Source organism: Sapajus apella, unplaced genomic scaffold, assembly GCF_009761245.1.
Source record: "Sapajus apella isolate SASKATOON/1434 unplaced genomic scaffold, GSC_monkey_1.0 scaffold80, whole genome shotgun sequence".
NCBI lineage: Eukaryota > Metazoa > Chordata > Mammalia > Primates > Cebidae > Sapajus > Sapajus apella.
The window spans coordinates 2,127,266-2,151,519 of record NW_022437020.1 but is presented as its reverse complement, the minus strand read 5'-3'; the positions used below and the strand labels follow the sequence as shown (position 1 = coordinate 2,151,519).

Below are 24,254 nucleotides of genomic sequence, written 5' to 3'. Positions count from 1 at the left end.
AGATGGTGAAACCTCGTCTCTACTAAAAATACAAAAATTAGCCGGATGTGGTGGCAGGTGCCTGTAATCCCAGCTGCTTGGGAGGCTGAGGCAGCGAATTGCTTGAACCTGGGAGATGGAGGTTGCAGTGAGTCAAGATTACGCCACTGCACTCCAGCCTGGGCGACAGAGTGAGACTCTGTCTCAAAAAGAAAGATGAAGAAATTGGTTATTCACTAAATGTTAGGACACAGAATGTTAAGGCAGGAAGACACACACACACACCCTAATATTCATAGATGGGGAAACTGAGGCCCAGCAGAGCTAGATGACTTGCTAATTCTAGAAACCCATACCCAATCCCTTCCTGCTCAATCACTTAATTTTATTTATATCCCAGCTATAGATTATCCAAATACACTTGACAAACAAGATGGGGAATATTGAGTTAAAACCACATCTCTCAAGACCACACGCATGAATAACGATCGTGCTTTAATGTGGACGATACCTTTTCATTTTGCAAATTCAGTGTTCTCATCATATCAAAATTCAAGACAGTTTGTTCTGTAAGAAGGGGAAGGTCGTAACCCTGTCTAGAATGTACTGGCAAATCTCTCTAACCGTGCAGTGCTAATTTGGGCCTGAGCTGTGTAACCAGACTGACTTCACGCTCCAGCTGGGGTTTCAGAGGCACACATGGCGACTGGGTGGCTCTGGGCTGCCTCGCAGCAGGGGTCCTTGGGCTCCCGGAGCCCCTGGGGATTTACTGCTCCCGACGTGGATGTGTTTTCGCCACTGTGTGCATGCGCTGAATGTTGAAAACATTCTTTTGAAAAGCTCAGGAGATTCCACTTGCAGTCTGTGCGTGTGCATGTAAAAGCGCAGAGCTGGGAAGAACCGCGGCGGCGCACACTCCGCCCGAAGGTGACCTCTGGAAGCCGCGGGCGTGGGCGGGGCGCGGCACGGTCTGCTTTTCACTCTAGACACTCCTGAGTTATGTAAAATTGCACGCAAGAACGTATTCGTGTGTTAGCATGTAATACGTATGTATGAGTTTGCTGAAGAAGATTCTTCAACAACAACAAAGTCACAACAGAACAAAGGTGCGCCTCCGCGGAGCGCAACAGCGTTTGACTCGGATGCAGCGGCCTTCCCCCGAAAGCTCCGCGGAACTCCCCTGGACCACCGCCCAACTGAAGGTGGGCACTGCGCGCTCCACTGCGCGCTCCACGGCAGCAGCGCGGGGCAGTCGGGAAGTTGGAGGCGCCCGCGTCCCCGAACCCACCCGAGCGTTCAGGAGTCCTGCCTGGGCGGCGTGCGCCCTCCACACCCACCCAGCTGGTGCGGACGCGGGAGGGTGGGGCCGCCGCGGGGTGGAGCCACCGAGCCCGCCCCCCGCCCCTCCCCGCGGCCCTGGGCGCCCGGCCCGCCCCCTCCCCTCCGCGCGCAAACGAACCTCGCGACGCCGCGCTGTGCGGCGGGCGGGGGCCGGGCGAGGGAGGGGTCGGGCCCCGGACGCCCCACGCTGCAGTTGCCTCCCGAGCGCTGGCCGCGCCGCCAGAGCCGCGGGGCCGGGAACGCACTGGCCGTTCGCTCCCGGGCCGGCTCCTCCAGGCGCTCGCAGCATGCAGCCCGGGAGCAGGAGGCGCGCCCCGAGCCGCCGCTGAGCCGGCCGGGGCTGCGGGGACCTGCGCCAGCCGAGCCCCTCCCACCTCGCCCCGGGGCAGACGAGCGGCGCCCCGGCACCCCCTCTTCGCCCGTAGCCCCGCCAGCGCCACCCCCCGCGGGCCGCAGGGTCTCATGCAGCCGCCAAGGTAAGCGCGGGCCGGGAGCCGGGCAGCCCCGGTTCTGACATCCCCGAGACGCCGCCGGCACTTGCCCGGGCCCCGGCGCTGCTTCGGTCTTCCCCAGCCCCGCGTCTCATCTCGCTCCCATCTTGCCCACATTTGGAGCTTTGCTGCGCCTCGGTCGCTTTAGCGCTTGGCAGCAGGAAAGTTTTTGTGGTTTGGTGTTTGTTCTTTTTTCCTAAAATACTCTTCCCCCGGGCAGCCGCCAGCGCGCGTGGTTGGGCAGACCCGGCACACGTCCTTTCCACCGTGTGCGGGCTGGGAGCTCCCTCCCTCCTCCCGGCCCGCGGAGCCCCAGACCGAGCCGGCCACCCGGCTGTCCCGCCGTGAACCCCCATTGGCCCTTGCCGCCCGAGCCCCCGCCTCCCGCCCGACGCCCGGCTGCTGAGCTGCAGTACCAGCGCCTGCCCTCGGGGCTGTCGGCGCAGTGCACAGCGTGGCCTCCCGTCCCGACGGCCCCTGGTCTGGGCGCGCCGGCGCACGGGAAGGTGCAGCTCCTGGGGTGAGAGCTGAGGATGCCCATGGCCAAGCGGCCCCGGCGTTCCTAAGTGGACGGGTGGATACGGCGACGACTCTGCGCCGGCTCGCGCCGCAGCTCCACCCAGGGTACAAGCCGGGGCAAGGGGGACAGGTGTATCTAGGGGGAGAGCCGGCGGGGGGACGCTGGGGTGCAATTCGGCATTGTGTCTTATTAAAGTAATTGTATTAGACTTGCTCGGAGGTGGAAGCACTTCTCCCAAATTGAGATTTTAATGGGAGCCCGTGAGCTGCTATTTTGCGGTGTGGTTTCGCGAGGCGTTGGGTGGTATTGATTTTCTACATCGGTGTCTCGCGGGCGGAGTACGGGAAGTAGCGCCATCTAGCGGAAGTGTTGGGCCGTGCACTCCTCCCAGGCTGCCAGGTTGGGTGTTCTCGGGGTAGCCTCCTGCACGAGGTTGGGGCCGGGAACCAGCCCTTGGTCCAGGCTGGAGGCTGCAGTAGCTCTCCGAGTACCGACCGTACCACGGAAACCCCGACGTCCCGAGCTGAGCACGAGCTCAGGGAACGAAATTGCGGGTCGTGTTGAGTGGCATGCTGTCACCTAAAGGAGCTCCATCGCTTTCTCCATCTGGGTTTAGACCCTTACAGGAAACATAACATAAAATGTTACCTGCTGTAACAAGACGCCCCTTTCTTGGGCATCTGGGGCAGAGAGCTTGAAAACTAATGCACAGACCTCTCTTCTCCTGTGCATCACAGACAGGTGATTTTTTGGGTAGATTTAGAGCCATGACCCCTAGAAAAGAGAGTGGCTGTGCCCCAAAGGGCAGCAGCAGAACTGGGAGAGGGTCTCCCGCCCGTCTGTACAGGAACAGAATAGTGTACCCACACTGGCTTTTTTTTTTTTCTTTTTGCACATACAAAGAAGGGGTTTCTTGCTGTTAGCACAAAAAGTGACAAGCAAGCCCCCTTCGCAGGGACATGGTCTCCAATTAATAACTGGGGCAGACATGGCTGGATGGCAAGTCCTGCAGACAAAGGCTCTGGGTGGGGCACCCACACATCCAGGCGGGCTCCACGTTCTCTGTGGCTGGTTTTTGCTGCCACCTTCCAGGCCAGATAATATATCAGCAGTGAGCTGGGTTCATCCTGTTCTGAAGGGCACGCTGGCCCCTTGAGGAGCAGGGTTGTGGTCTACTGCAGTACACCCTCGAGACTCTGGGCCGTGGTGGTAGTGAAAGAGGTCCTAGCCTCCTTTTTTCAAGTGCCCTGCTTCCATTATTTCCCTCCCAGGTGTCAGACAGGTACTTAGCTCGCAATAGACATGTGAAATGGTGGGTGGCTGGTCTGCCCCCTCATGCTGTCTCAAAAGGTGTCTCCGGTGTCTCCGTTGGTAGGTGTTTATTTCATCAGGAGACTTGTGACAGACAGGGTCTTAGAGTAGCTTGGCATCTCATTCAAGGAGGGCACTTTTCACTTTTGCTAAGAAACCTCCGTCTGCTTTCTCTTTTTACAAACCTCTCCCAAGGAATGACTTGCTTCTTCCCAGTGTGTGTAATAATAGCAAATGAAGGCACAGGACTCTCCTGTTAGAGTCCCATGCTCTTCAGCAGCTCTGTGAGAGGCCAAAGGCGAGAAAGAATTCTTAGATGAGCAGTTGCAAAATGAAATGAATAGGGACTGAGCATCCCTGACGCTGGGACAGGGAGTTTTTCAGCCACTCTCCCAGGGATGCTTGCCGCTCCCAGGAAGCAGGCAGGAACGGGTGCTGGTATTTTCCGTTTCTCAGAAGAAACCAATGGCCAGAAAGAAGAAGGGATAGGGCCGGGGTTCTGTGAATCTAAAGTGCTTCCCCAACCCCCCCACAACCTTGCTACCAAATGAATTAAGTTCTAGCGCTTGTTTTTACCAAGTATGGTCGCAAAATCTGTTCCTGCCTTGAAGTATGCAGTATAGACATGAAAGGGAGGCATGGTCACCGATCTGTCAAGCCTGCCATCCAGGGAAAGAGACAGGACGTATCCAAATGCAATAGAGCAGAAACATGCAAGGATTATCTGAAAGCAGAGCAGGCTAATTGGAATGTGTTCTGTGAAATGAAATGACACTAGTCCTTACAAGTAATTATTCTGGAACTTGACTTACAATATCCCAAAGGTACGTTTAGTTAACTTTTAAGGGTCTGTGGTGTTCCTCTGGCTCTTTAAGGGAATGGCTTTGCTTCGATTATTTAGCCATTCAGCAAACTTAACTGAACATAAATTTAACCTGAAGAAGGGAAGCTGCAGGTTTCCCCACCTGTCTGGAATCCAGCCCTATCCAAAACACAGGCTCCTCTTTTTCTTATTTTGAGCAAATGACAGCTCAGTTTCAGCCTGTCTTCTCTTAGCAACAGAGCTGTAAAGGAGTAATGAATAGGGCAGTGGAAAAAATTAAGGATTGCCTTACCCAAGTGTGCATCCAAGGCCAGGCAGAAGTCAGTCTCCTTGGTGACAGATGAACAAATGAACTCTACTGAAAGGATACCCAGTTTCTTAGCCAGGTCTGTCCTGTGAGTAGAAGTACTATGTCATGTTAGAACCCAGGGGTCAAGAGGCAAGAATGCCTAGTGAGGTGTGAAACTTGACAATTCTTTTTTTTTTTTTTTTTTTAGTAAATTGATTTTTAATTGATATAAGATGAACCCAAATACATATGAACAAGCATGCCCTTTGTTTGGCATTTTTGGCAAAATATAGACTTGGCAATTCTTAGGGCAGGAAGAAGGAGTTTTAAAATTGGGGCAGAAATTGACAAAAGATAAATGCAAATGTATTTTATAACCTCAATTTGTAAGTCGCCGGTAACTGACTAACATAAAAATGTGCTGCGTACCTATGCAACTTATGAAATGATTGTATCCAGATTACTACAGTGAATAATGGAAGTGTAGCCAAGAGTTTATGCAGTCATTACAGAATTGCTGGTTGGATTCACTTCTCATTTTTCAATTGCTTGTTTAAAGCAGTGCTACGAGATGAAGAACTTTCAGAAAGCAAAATACTGGCTTTGCTAGAGCCTGAAAATTAGGCAAAAACTGTAAAGACTGTGTCAACTATCTGGTCAAAGGACACCAGTTCCCATAGGTTCGGTGTCTTCCATAGGCCAAAGCAGAGATCAGCAGGTATGAGTAAAAATGCCTCAAAACTCACCGACTTCTGTCTTGGCAGGACATTTGAGTAGTTACCATCTGTTGTGGCTTCTCCTTATATTTCATTTTTTCATCTTCATGGACTCTAAGATCAAGTTCTTTGTAGCAGCTTGCCCCGGCTGACAGGAACAGTTTGCCTTGTTTCTTGGTAATATTGCATTCGTCTGCTCTTATAAACAGAGATATTCTGCCTAATTCCTCCGTAAGAGTTTTGGTAACATTATTTTATTCTCAGTATCCGTTTCTTCTTGAAGATGGATGCAACCCGTTTTTATCCTCTGTAGGTATGTTGAAGAATTTTCTCCTCGGTGATGTCTTTAAACAAGGTTAGGTGGGAACATGGAACGTACGTACACCGACCCCTGCAGACCTCCTGCACACCCCTCATGTTACTAGTATTGTCAGCCACAGGGCAGACTCTGCTTTAGAACTCACTCCCTAGTTCTACTTTTACACCTGTCTCAGCTGATGTGCACTGTGTCTCTCCTCTCCAGGCTGTCTATTTAAAAACCTTGAGATCAGCCAGTCACGGTGGCTCATACCTGTAATCCCAGCACTTTGGGAGGCTGAGGCAGGCAGATCGGTGAGGTCAGGAGTTCTAGACCAGCCTGGCCAACATGGTGAAACCCCCATATCTACTAAAAGTATAAAAGTTAGCTGGGTTAGGAGAACTGCTTGAACCAGGGAGGCGGAGGTTGCAGTGAGCTGAGATTATACCATTGCACTCCAGCCTGGCAACAAGAGTGAAACTACCTCACACACACACACACACACACACACACACACAAAAATTAGCCAGGTGCCATGGTACATGCCTGTAGTCCCAGCCACTCAGGTGGCTGAGACAAGAGAATCACTTGAACCTGGAAGGCAGAGGTTGCAATGAGCTGAGATCATGCCATTGCACTCCAGCCTGGGCAACACAGCCAGACTCCATCTCACGAAAAAAAAAAAAAAAAAAAAAAACATGAGATCTGATTGTTTGAGGTGTTTTCACAAAGTTTGATTCTCTCTATCAAAGTCTGATCCACTTGTAAGACTAAAAGGCCTTGCTGATGAATCTTGCCTTGCAGAAATACCATTTTACCTGTTCAAATGCTCATGTAAAAGAGGCTTGCTCAAAAACGTCTCCTGGGCAAATGCTGGGGCCTTCTGAGTGGCTGAGGAATTTATAGCCGGTGTGCATTTTCAGCACCCGACAGTGGCAGCCTGAGGAATAGATTGCCCTTGCAAAAACATAGCCACTGGACTCCCACTTCTTCCGCAGAGGGTTTTTTTCTGGTTGTCAGAGCACACAGAAATGCCCATGTCATTCACAGAATCATAGAAATTACAGAGTTTACCCAAGATAATTGGTACTTTGAAAATAATAATTACCATTTGTTTGGAAGTTTTGGTGTCTCATGTGCTTTCATTTACATTTTAGTTTAATATCCATTATAGAAAGAGGTGAAGTATAAATAATCGATTTTTTTGTGCGATTGCATTTTCCCACGTGGGCTCCCATTTATTGATGGAAGGGAAGCAAAGCAAAAAGAAGCAAAGTGCAGAGGCTGGGCTCACCTGTATTCATGATGAAGTCCTTGATGACGTTCCCTTCCAGGTCCAGCTCTAATAACCCATCACTGCTGAGTTTGGCCAGGTCATTTTGGCCTCTGAACATGAGACTCCTGGGAGTTTATTTTGTTATGTATCAGTCAATGCAGCTAAAATAGTCTGACATTCAGATTTCAGAATACCGATTTCAAAATGCTTCTCTTGGCTGGACATGGTGGCTCATGCCTATAATTCCAGCACTTTGGGAGGCTGAGGTGGGCCGACTGCTTGAGCTCAGGAGTTCAAGACCAGCCTGGCCAATATAGCGAAACCCCATCTCTCCTAAAAACACAAAAATTAGCATGGTGCGGTGGCATGCATCTGTGGTCCCAGCTACTTGAGGGGCTGAGGTGGGAGGATTGCTTGGAGGAACCTTGGAGGCAGAGGTTGCAATGAGCCTTGAGCATGTCCCTGGGCAACAGAGTAAGACCTTGTCCCCGACCCCCCAAAAAAACAAAAATGCTTCTCTTACTCTCCTGAAACACTTGGTTTTGGTTTTGCATCTTTGGGTATCTCACAATCATATGACAGAAAAAAGCTAAATGCCAGCCCTTTCCATGCTAGGAGGGTGTTACGTTGCTATTTTCTCTGCTAAGGAGCATTTTGAGCAAGTCAATTGCTAAGCTCCAGGTATCTGATTTCTTCAAAAGTAAATGGATGCTATTGGCAGGGACTACTGACTTCAGGCCTGGTGGAGAACATACTGGCCCCCGAGCCTCGGTCAGGAGTCAGCAAGAGCAAGGCAAACCCAAGCCAAGATGGCTCGAGGGCCCTCCCTTTCCGGGTCAGTGACCAATCTCTAAAGGCAGAAGCCCATCTGGCTTAAAACTTGAGATGCGCTCTGAGTGGCTTGTGGACTGAAAGAACTCCAATGAATTGATACTGTAGATAGGTTTACCTAAATATCTTCCTGTTGTTTAAGGAAATCTATTTAACTGGCATTTGAAGGCTAAGTCTGGGTAAGTGCTCTGTGAATACGTGATCTAAAAAATGTTATTTACCTTCCAAAAGAAACACAGAAACTTCCATAATCTAATTATTTCTTCAGTCTCTAGGATGGATAGGGGAGATTCAGAGACGTTTTTCTCTTCTTAAAACGTTTTTATATTTATGTTAACGTCTGGAAAACAGTACATCTCTAAACACATTGCCATTTCTAACGTGTGATCCGTCGTTATACATGTGGGCATACTATTGGACTGACTGAAATAAATAAGCCCTGGGTGAAGATGAGAAGTAGCTGTGGGGGAAAGACGGCATTTGGCGTCTCATGACCTGGGTTTGAGCCTCTACACGGCTACCTGTATTTATGGTCCTTCAACAAGAAGTACAAATGATTCTGTCTCATTTGTGAAATGGAAATGGCTGTGCCCATTGCATCGTTAAGATGACAACGCTATGGTTACATGGAGTTTTTTTCAAGGGTGCTCCTCAGGCCTCAAGTATAACTGAAAATAAAACCCACCTTTAGAACTTGAGGCTATCCAAGAGTCCTTGCAGAATTCTGCAGAGCTCCCCCAAGAGCCTATACATATAACGGCTGTAGCAGAATCTGACACAGAGTAGATTACATAGGCAGTCTTGTAATCCAAACAGTAGTTCCTATCCATGACCTAAAACAAATATTGGCAACTGCTTATCAACACTTACTCTAAGCCAGGCACCTGTTCTAAGTGGGTTATTATTATATTAACTCATTTAATCCTCACAACAACCTTTTGATAGAGCTGCAGATAGATCCCCATCTTTTTTTTTTTTTTTTTTTTTTTTGAGACAAAGTCTCATTCTGTCGCCAGGCGCCAAGCTGGAGTGCTGTGGCGCATTCTCAGCTCACTGCAACCTCCCCCTCCCAGGTTCAAGCAATTCTCCTGCCTCAGCCTCCCAAGTAGCTGGGACTACAGGCCAACGCCACCACGCCCAGATAATTTTTGTATTTTTAGTAGAGAAGGGGTTTCACTCTGTTGGCCAGGATGGTCTTGATCTCTTGACCTCATGATCCACCTGCCACAGCCTCCCCAAGTGCTGAGATTACAGGCGTGAGCCACCGCACCCGGCCAAGATCCCCATCTCACAGATGAAATAACAGATCTAGGGAGTCTGTGTTCACACCACATGTTCTTAGCCAGCATGCTGTTTTGCCTCTGCATTGTAAAGGTGAAGAAATTCTGTTAGCCTCTGACAAATTTAAGAAAGGAAAACAATGGTGGAAGAGAATGTCACATAAGGTGACACATTTGTTCTTCTCTCTGGATTGGCACTTTTCCCCATCTCACATCAGCTGGGGATTGTCTCTATTTCGGCCTTGCTTAGCCATTCTAAACAGTTTTGAATTTGATGAACAACTTGGTTATCTGTTCCTATTGCTAAATGTCTATGGTATTTGTGCTTGGCACTCAATTATTCATTAATCCAAATACTCCAGCCTTCTGTTGGTTGAGAGAGAGAGAGAGACTCACTGTCGGTTCAGACAGTTGCCATTTGGTGGATAAATGGTTCCAAGCCAGTTCTTCTCCCAAGAACTTACCGGAATGGGGAGACGTAAGCACTGTGTGGTCTGTTCTTTTATGGGAACCTGGTATGTCTTATGTATGTATACCCAAAAGCTGCTTTAAAACCTCGGGTGGCTGCTAAATGTTTCTAAGGTGTGGTTTCAGGTTGTTGGGGATTATTACTGAATTTCATCCTGACACTACAACATAAAAATGTCATTCTTCAAATGACATTGCCTATGTGCTTAGCCACATTTTCACCTGGGGACTACAGAAGTGTTACAGATGAGGCCCCAGAATGGCTTCTTACGATCAGGTGTGGGCAAGGCCAGTTAGTTACAAGCCAGCATCAAGTCACCAGGTCCCTGGAAACAGGACTCTGGAGCTTGGAGATCTCCTGGGGCAGGCAGGCTGTGATTCTGCAGATTGAGAAGCTAAGGGGCCAGACATAGTCCAGGGCATGGTGCCACACAGTTGGAGTTAAGACCGCCCAATTCCCAGGTCTCTGTCTTTCCCCATACTCGCTGGCAGCGTCTTGAAGCCTTCCATCTCAACACTGTCAATTAAGCAATTCGTAAATGCTATTGCTTTTGTACTGGGCTTTGCAGGCAGAAGAATTTGCAAACTTGCAGACCAGTTAGTAGGCGTGATACGGAGTCTCAGACAAGAGTTTTAGAAAGAAATCAGTGGTTGGGGAGGTGGGGGCAGACTTTCATTAAGAAATTGTAGTTATACACCAGTTTATAGTGTCAGTAGGAAGAAATGGGAGAAGTAGAGAGAAAAGCAACATGGCTGCTCCAGGAGGTTACTGAGAATATGGGAAGTGGAGAAGGGCAGGTGTGAAAGAAGGAAAGAGGGTGGTCCATCCAAATGCCACGGAAGGGCACCCATGGGAACTGCTGGCAGCCCGTCGGGAAGACTCCAGCCCAGCCTGAACTGAGCCTGAGGCAACAGAGGCCAAAGGGAACACAGAGGGAGTCCTTGCTTCTGTTCAGAGCAAGAGGATGGAGTAGGGTTAGGAAAGGCAGAGAGAAAACGAAAAGCCCCATGCCTGGGAAGCAGCTGTGATCCCATCAGAGGTGGCCTGGCAGCTGGCGATCACCCAGACCTGCCCTAACCTCACTCTGTCACCAAGCCTGCTCAGTGACCTCAAGCAGGTTAATTACCTTCAGCAGCGTAAGTGTGGGTGAATGTGCCAAAACACCATCTCTACAAAAAATACCAAAAAATGACCCAGGCGTGGTGGTGTGTGCACCTGTGGTCCCAGCTACTCAAGAGGCTGAGGAGGATCACTTGAACCCAGGAGGTGGAGGCAGCAGTGAGCCATGATTGTGCCATGCTACTCCAGCCTGGTCTCAAAAAAAAAAAATTAAATATTAAACACTCATTAAAATATTGGAAGAAAATCCAACACTTGGTCATCTTTGGTAATTTTTTAAATGAAAAGTTTTAATTTTGGTAAAGTGTTTAAATGTTTGGTAGTTTTTTCTTCTCAGTAATGATGTCAATTACCAAGAAGAGTCCCTCATGGTGAGGGAAGGCGCATCAAAGCCCAGGTGATGTTCTTTACGTAGAGAGGAAGGAAGCCTCAGGTAATGCAGATGGCAGGAACAGCCTCATAGCCAAATGTGCAGCTGTCCTTCCATGTGACACCTGTGTCCACGGGCATGCATGCTGTGCCTCCCGCCCACCAGGGGAGCCCACCCTCCCTGGGAAGGGTCATTTTAAATAGCCACTTTTGCTGAATATGTACTAAAAAGTATTATCGTGAAGCACACTTTAAAGTCTCAATTAGTCAAACGAAGCACAGTATATTTTCTAAAAAGAGAACGTGAAACCCAACCAATCTATTAGCATTCTTTAAGGACTCAGAAACAGGCCTGGAGACAAGGGAGAAACCCAGGATGAATTCTGTTTAGACTTTCAAAATTCCTTCTGACAAAGTTCTACCCCAAAGGTCATTTACAACAGTAAGTCTCTGCAGCACTGTGTGTGTGTGTGTGTGTGTGTGTGTGTGTGTGTGTGTGTGTGTGTGTGGCGCGGGGGGGGACTGCCAGGGATCAGAATTATCCTTAGAGACAAGAAACAAAAAATAGGATATAAACAGGTACTTTTCTGGATGAAGAATTATTAACAGTGAGGATGCCCCAGGATGGTGGGTGCACCCAGACTTAGTTTAAATTTACGTGGATTATCTGAAGGGGGGAAAGCTCAGATGGTTTCGGGCTTTGGGATGAAATGAAGGCTATGCAGAAATGGCAAACAAATGGTGATTAACTGCAGGATGAGCTTAGGAGTTAGCAAGAAAATGCATATTAAGCCTTTGCAGGCGCAAGTCTGTTAATGCATTTATGAGACCATAATCCAAATTACAAGAAAATGGACTTTGTCCAGTCTGTTTATAGCCATGGAAGAGGATCCTTGGGGTCTTTGCAAAATGTTTGTTTGTTACAGGCCACTCAGGACTAAGTGTTCAGAAAATGCTAAAATACTGTCAGAAATTATACTGGGGTCACATGCTGTGGCTCATGCCTGTATTCCCAGCACTTTGGGAGGCTGAGGCAGGCAGATCACCTGAGGTCAGGAGTTTGAGACCAGCCTGGCCAACATGGTGAAACCTCGTCTCTACTAAAATACAAAAATTAGCTGGGCGTGGTGGCAGGCAGCTGTAACCCCAGCTACTCGGGAGGCTGAGGCAGGAGAAGTGCTTGAACCCAGGAGGCAGAGGTTGCGGTGAGCCGAGATCACACCCCTGCACTCGGGCCTGGGTGACAAAGTGAGGCTCTATCTCAAAAAAAAAAAAAAAAAAGAAAAAAAAAAAAAAAAATGATACGGGAAAACAAGTGAAAACTAGTATTCTTCCTGGGCTCTACCCACACCTGCCAGTTGTATTCTCTTCCCCTTGATAAAAATATGTCAGAACTGCAGAAGATGAGCGACTAATCACCTGAACTTCTTCGTAAGAGACTGGGCTGCTTTGTACCTGCAGGGTTTTAGTGTGGAAAGATAAAGCCAGAAAGATTATATGATCAAAGTCTATACAACCTTGAAGGTTATGGAGAGAGAAAACAAGGACTGATTCGTCAAATCTGAGATGACCAGGCCCCAGGGTAGCCCTTAAAGTTTGAAAGAGGAATTTGGGGGAGAAATTAAAACTAAGGATCAGGTCAGGGGCAGTGGCTTAGGCCTGTAATCCCAGCACTTTGGGAGGCTAAGGTGGGCCGATCATTAGGTCAGGAGTTCAAGACCATCCTGGCCAACATGGCGAAACCCCATCTCTACTAAAAATACAAAAATCAGCCAGGTGTGATGGCATGCACCTATAATCCCACCTACTCTGGAGATTCACTTGAACCCAGGAGGTGAAGGTTGCAGTGAGCGGAGATCATGCCACTGCACTCCAGCCTAGGAGAGAGAGCGAGATTCTGTCTCAAATAAATAAGTGGGTGGGTGGATGGATGGATGGATGGATCCGTTCCCGCACTCTGAGTTGTAAATTGGGGCAACTCAGTTCCTCAAGACATGGTCTAGACAAACATTTTTCAACACATAGGGGAATGGGAGGATGTTCAAGAAATGTTGTCAAATTCGTGGCCGGTTACTGAATGATGGGTTGAGAGCCTAACATATCCCTACACTTGCCAGGCTGGCAAAAATACCTGGGACCAGTGTTGGATCATTTTCTCCATATTAGGGTTCTGTTAATGAGAGAAATCTAGATCAGTCTAGTTTCAGCAAAATAAGAATTTTGTCAGCTTCCAAAGCTTGGAAGAGGTGCTAGGTAGCTCACGAGCTCAGGATGAGCTGCAGGGGAGTCACATGCTGAAGAGTGGCTTGGGGAGGGTTAACCTAAATAAATCTTCGCCACTCCCCAAAAGCTCACCAGATAAAATATAACTTAAGTAAAAACAAGATGTTAGCTGGGCACAGCAGCTCATACCTGTAATCCCAGCCCTTTGTGAGGCAGAGGCAGGTGGATTACTTGAGCCCAGGAGTTTGAGACCAGCCTGGCCAACATGGTGAAACCCTGTCTCTAGGAAAAATATGTAGTGGCACGTGCCTGTAATCACAGCTACTCAGGAGGCTGAGATACAAGAATTGCTTGAACTGAGGAGGTGGAGGTTGCAGTGAGCCAAGATCACACCACTGTGCTCCAGCCTGCTGGGCAACTGGGCAGCTGTGTCTGTCTGTCTCTCTCTCTCTCTCTCTCTCTCTCTCTCTCTCAGCCTGCTGGGCAACTGGGCAGCTATGTCTCTCTCTCTCTCTCTCTCTCTCTCTCTCTGTGTGTGTGTGTGTCTCTCTCTCTCTCACACACACACACGCACACGCACACACACAGTATGTCAGGTCCACAAATGCTGCCTCAGCTACTAACACTCATAAACCCTCACCCTCCCACAAGACTGCTGTCCTAGACCCATCCGGTGTTGGAATCGGACCAGAACTGAAGCTGCTTCTGTAGCAGCAATCTCGGGAAAGATTCTGATTGGTTCACCTCACGTCACTTGCAATTACCGTTTTATTGAAAGTATTTGTTAGGTGACCTGTCTTGCCTTGACTTTAAGCCCAAGGGGCAGAAACTGACCTGGGTCTTCTGTGCACCTGCCAGCAGCAAGGAGGGCATGGGCCTGAGACTGATAGAACTTACAAACCCAGCTATTCCGCTAGACATGAGTCGCCCAGGGGAGTGCCTGAAAAACGCTGATGCCCAGGCTCTACCCCCTAGAGATTCAGATTAGCTGGCTTGGAGTAGGGCCTGGGTACCTCTGATCTTTTTAAGTCTCCCACAGTGGTCTCCCAAAAGAGTAAATCCCTCCCCATCTCGAGGCTTTGGGTAGGGCCCCCAGGTGCTTCACAGGCTCCCCCAAAGCTCCTTGCTCCCGTTTCTCCAGCTTTACCTCTTCCTGCTACAGCTGCACTTCTCAGGCAAAGCACAACTTGTTCCTGGCACACATGGTGTTCCTTCTGCCTGGAATTCTCACCCTGCCACCCCGTCCCTTGCCCATCATCTTCCCTTGGCACAGTCCTGCACCAGGAAAGCTTCTCTCCCCTCCCTGCACCCCAGGCTGGGCTGGAGGCCCCTGGCGCCTGTGTTCTGTGTCTCCCCTGTCAGAGTCAGTGTTATGCTTTATTGAAAGTGATTGTTAAGGAATCTGTCTCGCCTTGACTTTAAAGCCTGGTGCGGACTTGCTCACCACCGTTGGAATGAATGGCACACACAGCATGCCAAGCATGGAGTTCAGTGTGTTCGGCTTGGCATTTATTAGCCATTTATTGGGTGAGCACTTAAGCTGTCCCAGCCTCAGTTTCTTCATCTGCAAAATGAGGATGATAATAGAACCTTCCTTAGCTGAAAGTGTCTAGACATGTAAAGTGCTTAGCTGGCACCTGACACAATGTAAAAACATGTCCAAATACTCGCCATCATTTTGAAAGACACCACCTTTTTTGGCAAAGGTCATAAACTCACCTTTCCTTTACCACTTATTTTTCTCTATTATCTGTTTCTACCAGCAAGTCAGAAGTAGGGACTGTCTTATTTCTTTTTTTTTTTTTTTTTTTTTTTTTTGAGACGAGTCTCGCCCTGTCACCCAGGCTGGAGTACAATGGCATAATCTCTGCTCACTGCAACCTCTGCCTCCCTGTCCTGCCTCAGCCTCCCGAGTAGCTGGAACTACACGCATCTGCCACCACACCCGGCTAATCTTTTAATCTCTACTGTAGTAGAGATGGGGTTTCACCATGTTGGGCAGGCTGGTCTCAAACTCCTGACCTCGTGATCTGCCTACCTTGGCCTCCCAAAGTGCTGGGATTACAGGTCTGAGCCACCACGCCCAGCCCGTTTATTTCTTTATCCCCCAGTGACTAGCCTGCAGTGGGTCCTGGATGTGTGTTTGATGGCTCAGGCCCTAGATTTGAGAACACTCTGTTCGTACCCAGAAGCAGGCAGAGTTAGAGCCCCTGACCATCACTGCCCCTAGAAGGGCTTCAGCCTTATACAGAATCCTTCCTTTCAGAAGCCCCTTGACCCCTTTCCCCCCATCAAATAGCTACCCCCAGAGTGGAGAAGGAGAGAAGGTGGAGGTGGGTGCTCCTCAGCCAGGGCAGAAGAAAGGCAGCAAGAGTCGTGCATGAGGGTCTCTCTCCCCCCAGGTCTAAGCCATAGCCTAGAGACACCACATACTTGGGTAGACTCTGTGGAGCTGTTTGAAGTCAACTACGCTTTTGAATTCAGTGAGTTTCTATGGCAAATGGAGTGCTGAGTTCTCAAATCTGTTGTTGTAGGAATTTTTTATTCCTGCAGAGAGTTGGGGGGTTGCTGAAAGGTTGGTTTGGCCAGTGTAGACAGATTCCTCAAGGTCAGCACAAACCCACACTGCTCTTGTCGGGGCTAGATTTCTCATGATAGTCTAAACTCTTCGATGGCCAGCTCCCTACTTTGAAGATGTCCAAATCCAGCCTCCTCAAAAGAGAGGGGGAAAAAAAAAAAGCCCTTTGCATCCTTTTCCCAAATTACTTGCTCACGCCATAAGATTGGGGTCTCCTCCTAACATGGCAGCCAGTCTCCCAGCAAGGACACCGGAACTCCCAGGGCCTGGGGCCTCTTCAAGTTCCATTCAGTTGTAGTCTTGGAGTGACAAGATTATCAGCCCGATCCTTACAGATAAAGAAACTGAAGTGTGGAGGTTAAAAATCCACTCTTGGGCCAGGGCAGCCCCAGAAGGGCGTGATTTCCGGCCTTCTGCAGGCTCTACGGCCTCCGCTGGATCCTGAGCCCTGGTCTCTGACCTGGACGTGCTGCAGTGGTGACAGTGGTTAATTACTGTCCAGGTGGCTTGGAATGCCAGTGATCCCTTCTCTTTAGCAAGAGACTGCAGAACTAGCTCCTGCGAAAGGCAGACTCCAGCAAATGGTGTTAATTGGTGGACCTCAGAGGTGAAAAGTCTACTCGGTCACCTCTGTGCAGTCTGGCACAGTGCCTGCTCAGTGCCCTGGTAGCCATCCGGTGACCCTGTGGAATAAATTGTGGGGTCAGGCCCCAGAACTGGCCAAGCTTGAAAGGAAGACCGTTTTTGATGGTGGGCTTTCACTGGGAAAACCGTAGCATTTTGCAGACCCGTGCCTAAAATGAACCCAGGTTTGGGGGAGAAGTCACTAGAGCCTGTCAGTCTGAGACCTAAATATTTTAGGGAAACAGCGGCACCCCCACTGTAAAGAAGAGACGTGTCTGGCGTTGCGGCCTAAGGAAACAGCAGCTTCGTCTTGCCCTGCTGCACAGCTGGCTGAGGCGTGGTTCCCTTGTGTACCTGTTTAGTGGAAGCCAGACTCACAGTCTTGCTTCGGAGGTTGTGTCTTCACAGACGCAGAACCTTCTCCTCTTCCTTCAAAGCTTGCTCCTCTCCACACTCGGGACCTGCCAGCCAGAGCCCCAGATGCAGCTGCGCCCTGCAGCCTGTGTGGTCCTTGCAGCAGTGAGGACTGTGGTGGTTCTAAATTGGATAAAAACCCAGAGGTGTTTTTTTCCCCTCCGAAGACCCAGATGGGCAGGCTTGGGAGTGAGGTGAGGAGGCTGGTGGGAGGAATTTGTTTGACTAAAAACACTGGCTTGGGCCTATTTGTGTTTCATCCAAAAGATGTTTCTCAGGAGAAGTTTTTTTGTTAATGTTTTGTTTTGCTTTTTTTTTTGTTTTGTTTTGTTTTGTTTTTTTTGATAGTTACCAGTCCTTAAATATCACAAGGGAGCAGAACTGCAGCGCCCAGAGAACCTTGGGAAGGAGATAGTTTTTTTTTACCAGAAAAATAAGCGACAGCGTTAGGAAAGGTCACCATCCTGAAGCCCTCCTAAGGGCAGGCCTCGGGCCTCGGCGTTGAGCGCGGGACGGTCCGACCCTGCCCGTCACGGGGACCGCCCTAGGCACATCTCTTCTGGAGTGGTAGCTGTGCCAGGGTGGCAGGGTTAGGCCCGCAGGCCCTCGGGTCGGGGGGCGCAGCCAGGACAAGTCCTCAGGATGTAGCAAGGTGCTTGGAGGGGGTGCTGGAGGCCGCTGAAGCCCATCGGGATGGGTGGCCCGGGGCCACGACAGGCGGGAACCTAGAGGTGCATTAGTAGCTGAGATGCAGAGGGCCATCCTGCCCAGACCCAGACAACTCGGAAGTGGATTTTTCAGCATCCTGCACCGGTGGCGCGTCTGAGTGAGACGCGTGAGCCGGGGGACGTCGCCGGCAGCTTGGGGTCGGCAGTCTGCTTGGAAAGTAGGGCTGGGACTTGTCTCCAAGCATCGTTTTCTACTTGGATTGGATATTTGTGGAGGGGATTAAGGGTGTGCCCTGCCCCCCTCCTGCCCTTGCGAGGCTTGGGCCTCCCAAGGGTGCTGGGCTTGTTTTGCAAGGATAGCCGGCTGGCTTGGAGTTGGCGCGAGGGTCGGGGAGCATGGCGCGCCCTCCGATCTAGGGCCGTGGTTTTCGGAGGTCCTCCCGCCCAGCGCCGCAGCCGGGCCGCCTGTGTCCGGGCTGGGCCGCCTCCCCCTACCTCTCCCGCCGCGCTGAAACCTGAGCGCGAGGGGGCGGGGCGGGGGCACGGGGCCGCGTCGACATTGGCGGGGAACCGAGTGATGGATGGTGAGGGCGGGGCGCGCGGGGGTGGGCACGGAAGGGAGAGGGAGAGGGGTAGGCGGAGGGGGAGTGCGCCGGGCGCCCGTGGCGGAGGTGGACCGAGCCTCCCGGCTCGCTGCTCCCGCCGGCGGAGCGAGGCTGCCGTCTTTCCGCAGCGTGATTTATTTTCTTCTTTCTTTCTGAACTCTTCTTCCAGGGAGAGGCTAGTGGTAACAGGCCGAGCTGGATGGATGGGTATGGGGAGAGGGGCAGGACGTTCAGCCCTGGGATTCTGGCCGACCCTCGCCTTCCTCCTCTGCAGCTTCCCAGCAGGTAAGGCGCTGCGGGCCCGGGCGCGCTGGGCCGGGTCCCTGGGCCGCCCCTCAAAGCTGGGCCAGACTTGCGCGAGCGAGTCCGGCCTCAAGCTCCCCGGACTTCCTCCGGACCCCGCCTCCCATTTCCACGGGTCTTTGTTTCTCCCGTACCCGTTGAGGGTGCGATGGATGCCTTTGGGGCCCTGGAGGGGGCACCCCGCCCGAGCTGCCTTGAGAAGGAGACGGGTGGGAAGGGCGCAGGGGCCGGGGGTGCCTCACTCCGCTTTCGCCGAGAAAGGGGGTGCTGGGAATGCGCCTCCTAGGGGCTCGTTAGAGGGGAGAAGGGGAGGCACGCCCTCGGTCCTGGGACACTTTCTCCAGCTTCTCGCCCAGCAGTTTGCAAACCTGCCGGGTGTCTAGAGGTGGAGCCAGGGGCGCCCCTGAGATCCCAGCCGAGTTCCCGACCGCCCCCTCCCCGGAGACCTCATCCCTCTTCCACGCGCTTGGCCACGCAGGGACACCCACGGACCCGGCTCCAATGAGCTGGTGTTCCTGTTTGATAACTTTCTGCGTCGCCCCCTGTTTGTTTTTATTGTGTCAGAACGGGATAGAATTTTAGAATTAAAGCTGAAAAAGCCCATCTGTTTCCAATGAATCCCCCATAGTTTTTCACAATGTTTTTGGCAGATCGCTGCTTTCAAATTCCTCCGAGCCCGGACCTCTTGTTTTTGTTGGGGGAAGGGCGACCAGCTCCACAGAGAAGCATTTGTTCCTTCCCAAACGCTCCAGTTTCTTTACTTTTTTTTTCCTTTCGGGGGGAGGGGGGAGGCACGCAACTTAAATCCCCGGCCTGTTTTCTTTATGATGTTTCATAAAACTTTATTTCATTTTTGCCATGTGCTGCTCACAGCCTGAAAATGCCACTTACACCCTTTCTACCAATTTTTTTCTTTACTAAAAATACAAATAAACACAATGTCACGGGCCAAACGGCCCCCCCGACGCAAGGCGGGTTTCCATTGCGCTTGCGGGTTCAGAGGTGTCTTTTTGAAAAAATTTCAGCTTGTTTCGCTCCACAGTCGGGCGCGGAGCCGCAGCCCCCGCGCACCCCTGAACTTTGCAAGAAAGGACTTGAGTTGAAAGTCGGATTGGGTTGTTTTGTTTTGCTCTTCAGCCAACTGGGTTTCAAGGAACTGGCAAAACTGGGCAGGTCTGACTCGGCCTGGCTGCGTGTTGGGGCTCCCAGTGGGCGGACCACGCAGACAGCAAACGGTATGGAGCGAGGGATCAGTTTACCCTCTAGCCCCAGCCCTGCTCCTGGCCCCTAGTGCCAGCTCAGCCCTGTGCGTCCGACTTACCACTGCACCCCAGGAGGGTCAGAGATCCTCAATCTGCTTTCCAGACCTGGTTTCCATGAGGCCTGGCTAAGGACGAGATGTCGGGGAGGGGTCTTGGTATACCCGAAAAGTACTCAGTTTGGAATATCAACACCTCCGCAGGGGTGAGACAGCAGGGTGCCCTCTCCCCACCCCCAGCGTGTTTAAAAGGCAGTTTCTCCACCTCAAGAGTCCGGCTGAACAGGCCAATTTGGTTTCCTCCCAGGAATTCAGATTAAAAATAAAAATCACCCTCTTCTTGAAAAAGAAGTCCCCCTTTCGGAAAAGCAGGAGTTTGCAATTTGTGTTCCTCTTGGTTTGGTCTAGATAAAGATCCAACCCATTGGAAGTTTTATCAGATGGGTTGATAAATGGCTTTTGTCCCTTGGCTGGTGTGGGGGATGTGATCTCAGCTCAGAGCTGAAATTGAGAAGGGGGGCTTAGAGGCCCTTAAAACAACACCTTCCCACTCTTAAAGCTGCAGCACTTGTTAACTTTTGGGGCTGGAGAGGAAAGGAAGGCCTGGCAGAAGTTCCCAGAGGTAGGAGGCTGCAGGCCCCAAGTGGTAGTGTTTTCGTTCTTTCTCGATTTATTTCTCCATCTTAAAAATTTGTTGTTAAAGCATCCCGGCATAAGCTGAGCAACGCTGGTAGGTTATATAATTCGCAGCCCAAATTCCATCATTTTTGTTTCCAAGAAACCCATTTCTTTTTGGCTTCGAGGCTGGTAACTAAAACCTGGCCAACAGAACTGATAGCTGCTTGCCTGTCATACCAGTTGGCTCAAGTTTCTTCTCATTTGAGGGCTTGACAGCTGCATTTAGTCAAAATTGCCCACCCTACTGAAAACAGCTTCCAGAATCCCAAAACCAAATAAACTGGGGGCTCCAAAACTTGTGTGCTCTAGAAACGTGGCTCAAAAGACAGTTTCTTAAGTAAGGGATGAAATGGGTGATTTCCATCACAGAGACCGTCTCATTCTTTGACCCACTGACCAGGAGAGGGGCCACTTAGGAATACAGTCAGAAAACTTGCAGGTCTGATGGAGAGCAAGGTGGGAGTTAGAGAAATAAAGAAAGCCCCGGCAAGTGCAAGGCACCCAGACACACTCGCCTCTGCCTTGAAGACAGGTGGAGACTGGCTGGGCAGCTGCGTGAAAGCCTCGGTTTGTTCTGTGCTGGTCAGCTTGAGTGGCTGCCAGGAGTAAGCCCATAGGAGTGCAAATTAGATTGGACATAGTTACGTGGAGAAAGATGCCTTCACCTCGGCTACACTGAGAGTGTTTGTGTGTTTCGAGTGTTTGTATTTACTGACTCGCTGTGGATGGCCAGCCTACTGTGTTCCTGACTCAGTCACAGCTTCTGGAGCCTTCTAACCAAGCCCCTCAGGCAGACCACAGCCTGGTGAAGAGACAGGGCCTCTCCACCGTCATGCGGACTGCAAGAGTGTCTGCTCAGATGATTCTTTGGGGGCAGCACAGGCAGACAGTGGCCGTGTCTATCTAGGAAGGGAGGCCAGAAAGGATGCTTAGGAGAGCACTCCACAAACAACATCCTACTCAAATCACAGCTAAGAGATGGTTTTTGTGGTTTGGTTTTGTTTAGAGACAAAGTCTCACTCTGTCACTCAGGCTGGAGTGCAGTGGCACGATCTCGGCTCACTGTAACCCCCACCTCCAGGGTTCAAGCAATTCTTCTGCCTCAGCCTCCTGAATAGCTGGGTTTACAGGCATGCGCCACCACACCCAGCTAATTTTTGTATTTTTAGGAGAGACAGGGTTTCACCCTATCGGCCAGACTGGTCTGACCCGCCCACCTCGGCCTCCCAGAGTGCTGGGGTTACAGGCATGAGCCACTGAACCCGGCAACAGATGGCTTCTTAAACTTGGAAGCCATTGTGACTTTTTCGTACAAGTTGCTAAGAGACATCTGTCCAGGCACATATTTTGGACATGTCACCATGCTTGCCGTTCACTGTGTATGAGTCCTGCACTCCAGCACAGTGGTTCTCAAAGTGTGGTCCGTGGACCAGCAGCGTCAGCCTTCTTTGGGAACCTGTTAGAAATGCAAGTTCTGGTCCTACCACAGACCTATGGAAGCAGATACTCTGGAGCTGGGGCCCTGCAGTGTGTGTTCTAGCAGGCTCTCCAGAGAACTCTGACGCACACTGAAGTTTGAGGATCGCTATTGTGAGAACTGTAGCACTCCAGCCTTTCCTCGTTCCTTCTTCCCTCTTATACTTTTAAACTGCAGCTGTTTTTGAAATGTTAGTCTTTGGTGGGTAGCTAAGGTTTCGGGAGACCAAGGCCCTCTGCAGTGTCCAGGCAGACATCTGTGTTGCTATAGAAATGAGACTATTTCTATCAGAGCTGCTATTCAAAAATGCATCGGCCAGGCGAGGTCTCTATTAAAAATACAAAAAGTGGCCGGGCGCGGTGGCTCAAGCCTGTAATCCCAGCACTTTGGGAGGCCGAGGCGGGTGGATCACGAGGTCAAGAGATCGAGACCATTCTGGTCAACATGGTGAAACCCCGTCTCTACTAAAAAAATACAAAAAATTAGCTGGGCATGGTGGCACGTGCCTGTAATCCCAGCTACTCAGGAGGCTGAGGCAGGAGAATTGCCTGAACCCAGGAGGCGGAGGTTACGGTGAGCCGAGATCGCGCCATTGCACTCCAGCCTGGGTAACAAGAGCGAAACTCCGTCTCAAAAAAAAAAAAAAAAAATACAAAAAGTAGCTGGGCGTGGTGCTGGAAGCCTGAAGTCCCAGCTACTCGGGAGGCTGAGGCTAGGGAATCACTTGAACCCAGGAAGCAGAAGTTGCGGTGAGCTGAGATCATGCCACTGCACTCCAGCCTGGGCAACAGAGCGAAACTCCATCTCAAAAACAAACCAAGACATAAGTTAAGTTTGGAAATGTGAATTTGGAGGTGATGTTCAGTAGTAGGAACTAGCCACCTAGTAACCAGTGTGTGAAGGCATCCGCAGAACAGAGCACTGGCTACCAGGGAGAGCACACACATCACAGTCTACGGAGGGCTGGCCCCTAGGCCCTGAGGGTGAATTGAGGAGAAAGGGAAGGGATCTCTGGTGGTGTGATTTGAAGTCGGGAAACCTCTCTGCAAGGTTGGAGAAATTGCTTGTGGTCACCCCAGCACTCAGAGGACGGGAGCTGGGGGGAGGATCTGTGGGCACAGGTAAGGCCACTCTGAGATGGAGAATAGGGGAGATAGGAGCTGAAGGTGGGGACCAGTTTACATGTTGGGGAAGTGTAGTTCCTGCTAGAGGTCTTGTCTTTGGTGAAATATACAAGGCTGGACATTTCACCAGTGAATGGTGAGAGCTGGACAAAGAACCCCAACTTTAGGTTTTGGTTGAGTAGCAGTTAGGGGCCGTGCTGTTTTGCTGCTTGGCAAAAATTCAGCCTTAAATTGAAGGCAGTATTTCTTCTAGGGTAGCCAGCTTGACCCAGTTTGCCCAGGACTTTCGTAGTTTAAAAACTGGAAGCTCTATGTCCCGACAACCATCCTCAGCCCCTGGCGTACCAGGACGGTTAGACAGAACCCTAGTTTATCCTCCCCTGGCCCCTGGACTCACACCTTGCCCGTTTCTGTTAGGGGCTGCCCTGTCCAGATCTGCCAAGTGCTGGTTTTGAAGTGTGTCTCTCCATGCGGTCTAATCACCTGAGGCCGAGGGTCCTTACTCCTCCTGATCCTGCCTGTTCCCTCTGTCACTTTGCTGCCATTGCAACAGTGGACAGTCTTAGGACCTGCCTGCCTCCCCCTCTCCTCGCCATGGTGCCAAATGAATCACTCTGAAACTCCTGCCCAGGAGCTCATGGCTGCTCACGGCCTGCTTTGGAGCATAAGAAAGGAGGGCCTCTGACTTCCCAAGCTCATTTCCAAGGCTTCCCGCACGTCCCCAAGCCCTGGGTCACCCCTTTCCTCGCCCCTCGACTCCCCATATACCACCCCACCACACCTGTTCACTCTAAGGCATTGCTCCAGGCACTGCCCAGTTTCACCACTCCAAGCTCGGTGCCATCTGCAGGGGTTCAGTGTAGACCCTCGATGCTGGGGGCACCTGTTAACCTTGGGTGCTGACAGCTGAGCTACCTCCTGGGCTTGGTGCTTCATGGGCCTTGCGTTTTTTCCTCTCGTAAAGCACCAGTTCTGTTGACGAAAGCAGGAACCCCATCTCTGTTCCTATATGCCCTTCTTTTCTCCCCCACCCAAGCACACCCAAATGGTCCTGGGAACCACAGGGCCCTAGGGGTTTTTTTTTAATGTGTTTCTGTTTGTTTTGGGTTTTGCTCAATGGGCAAAGACCACAGGATTTTTTTTTTCTTTTCTCCAGATACTCAAGTTTTCTTCCAAAATAATTTTTTTCT

At 50.7% G+C, this 24,254-nt stretch overlaps 1 protein-coding gene across 5 annotated transcripts in view; it reads left to right on the top strand.

Moving 5' to 3' along the window:
• Positions 1 to 1,108: 1,108 nt before the first annotated feature.
• Positions 1,109 to 24,254, top strand: part of RGMA (repulsive guidance molecule BMP co-receptor a) — a 46,187-nt gene continuing 23,041 nt past the window's right edge. The window contains exons 1-2 of one of the 5 annotated variants that reach the window (XM_032252794.1): positions 1,109 to 1,181; positions 18,394 to 18,509. In XM_032252794.1, coding sequence (XP_032108685.1) covers positions 18,428 to 18,509 — 82 coding nt within the window. In that variant the 5' untranslated portion in view covers positions 1,109 to 1,181; positions 18,394 to 18,427. Of the gene's footprint in view, positions 1,182 to 1,510; positions 1,797 to 2,192; positions 2,436 to 17,697; positions 17,838 to 17,885; positions 17,906 to 18,393; positions 18,510 to 24,254 lie in introns of those variants that run through there. The other 4 variants (XM_032252790.1, XM_032252793.1, XM_032252792.1 and 1 more) reach the window with 4 other exon arrangements.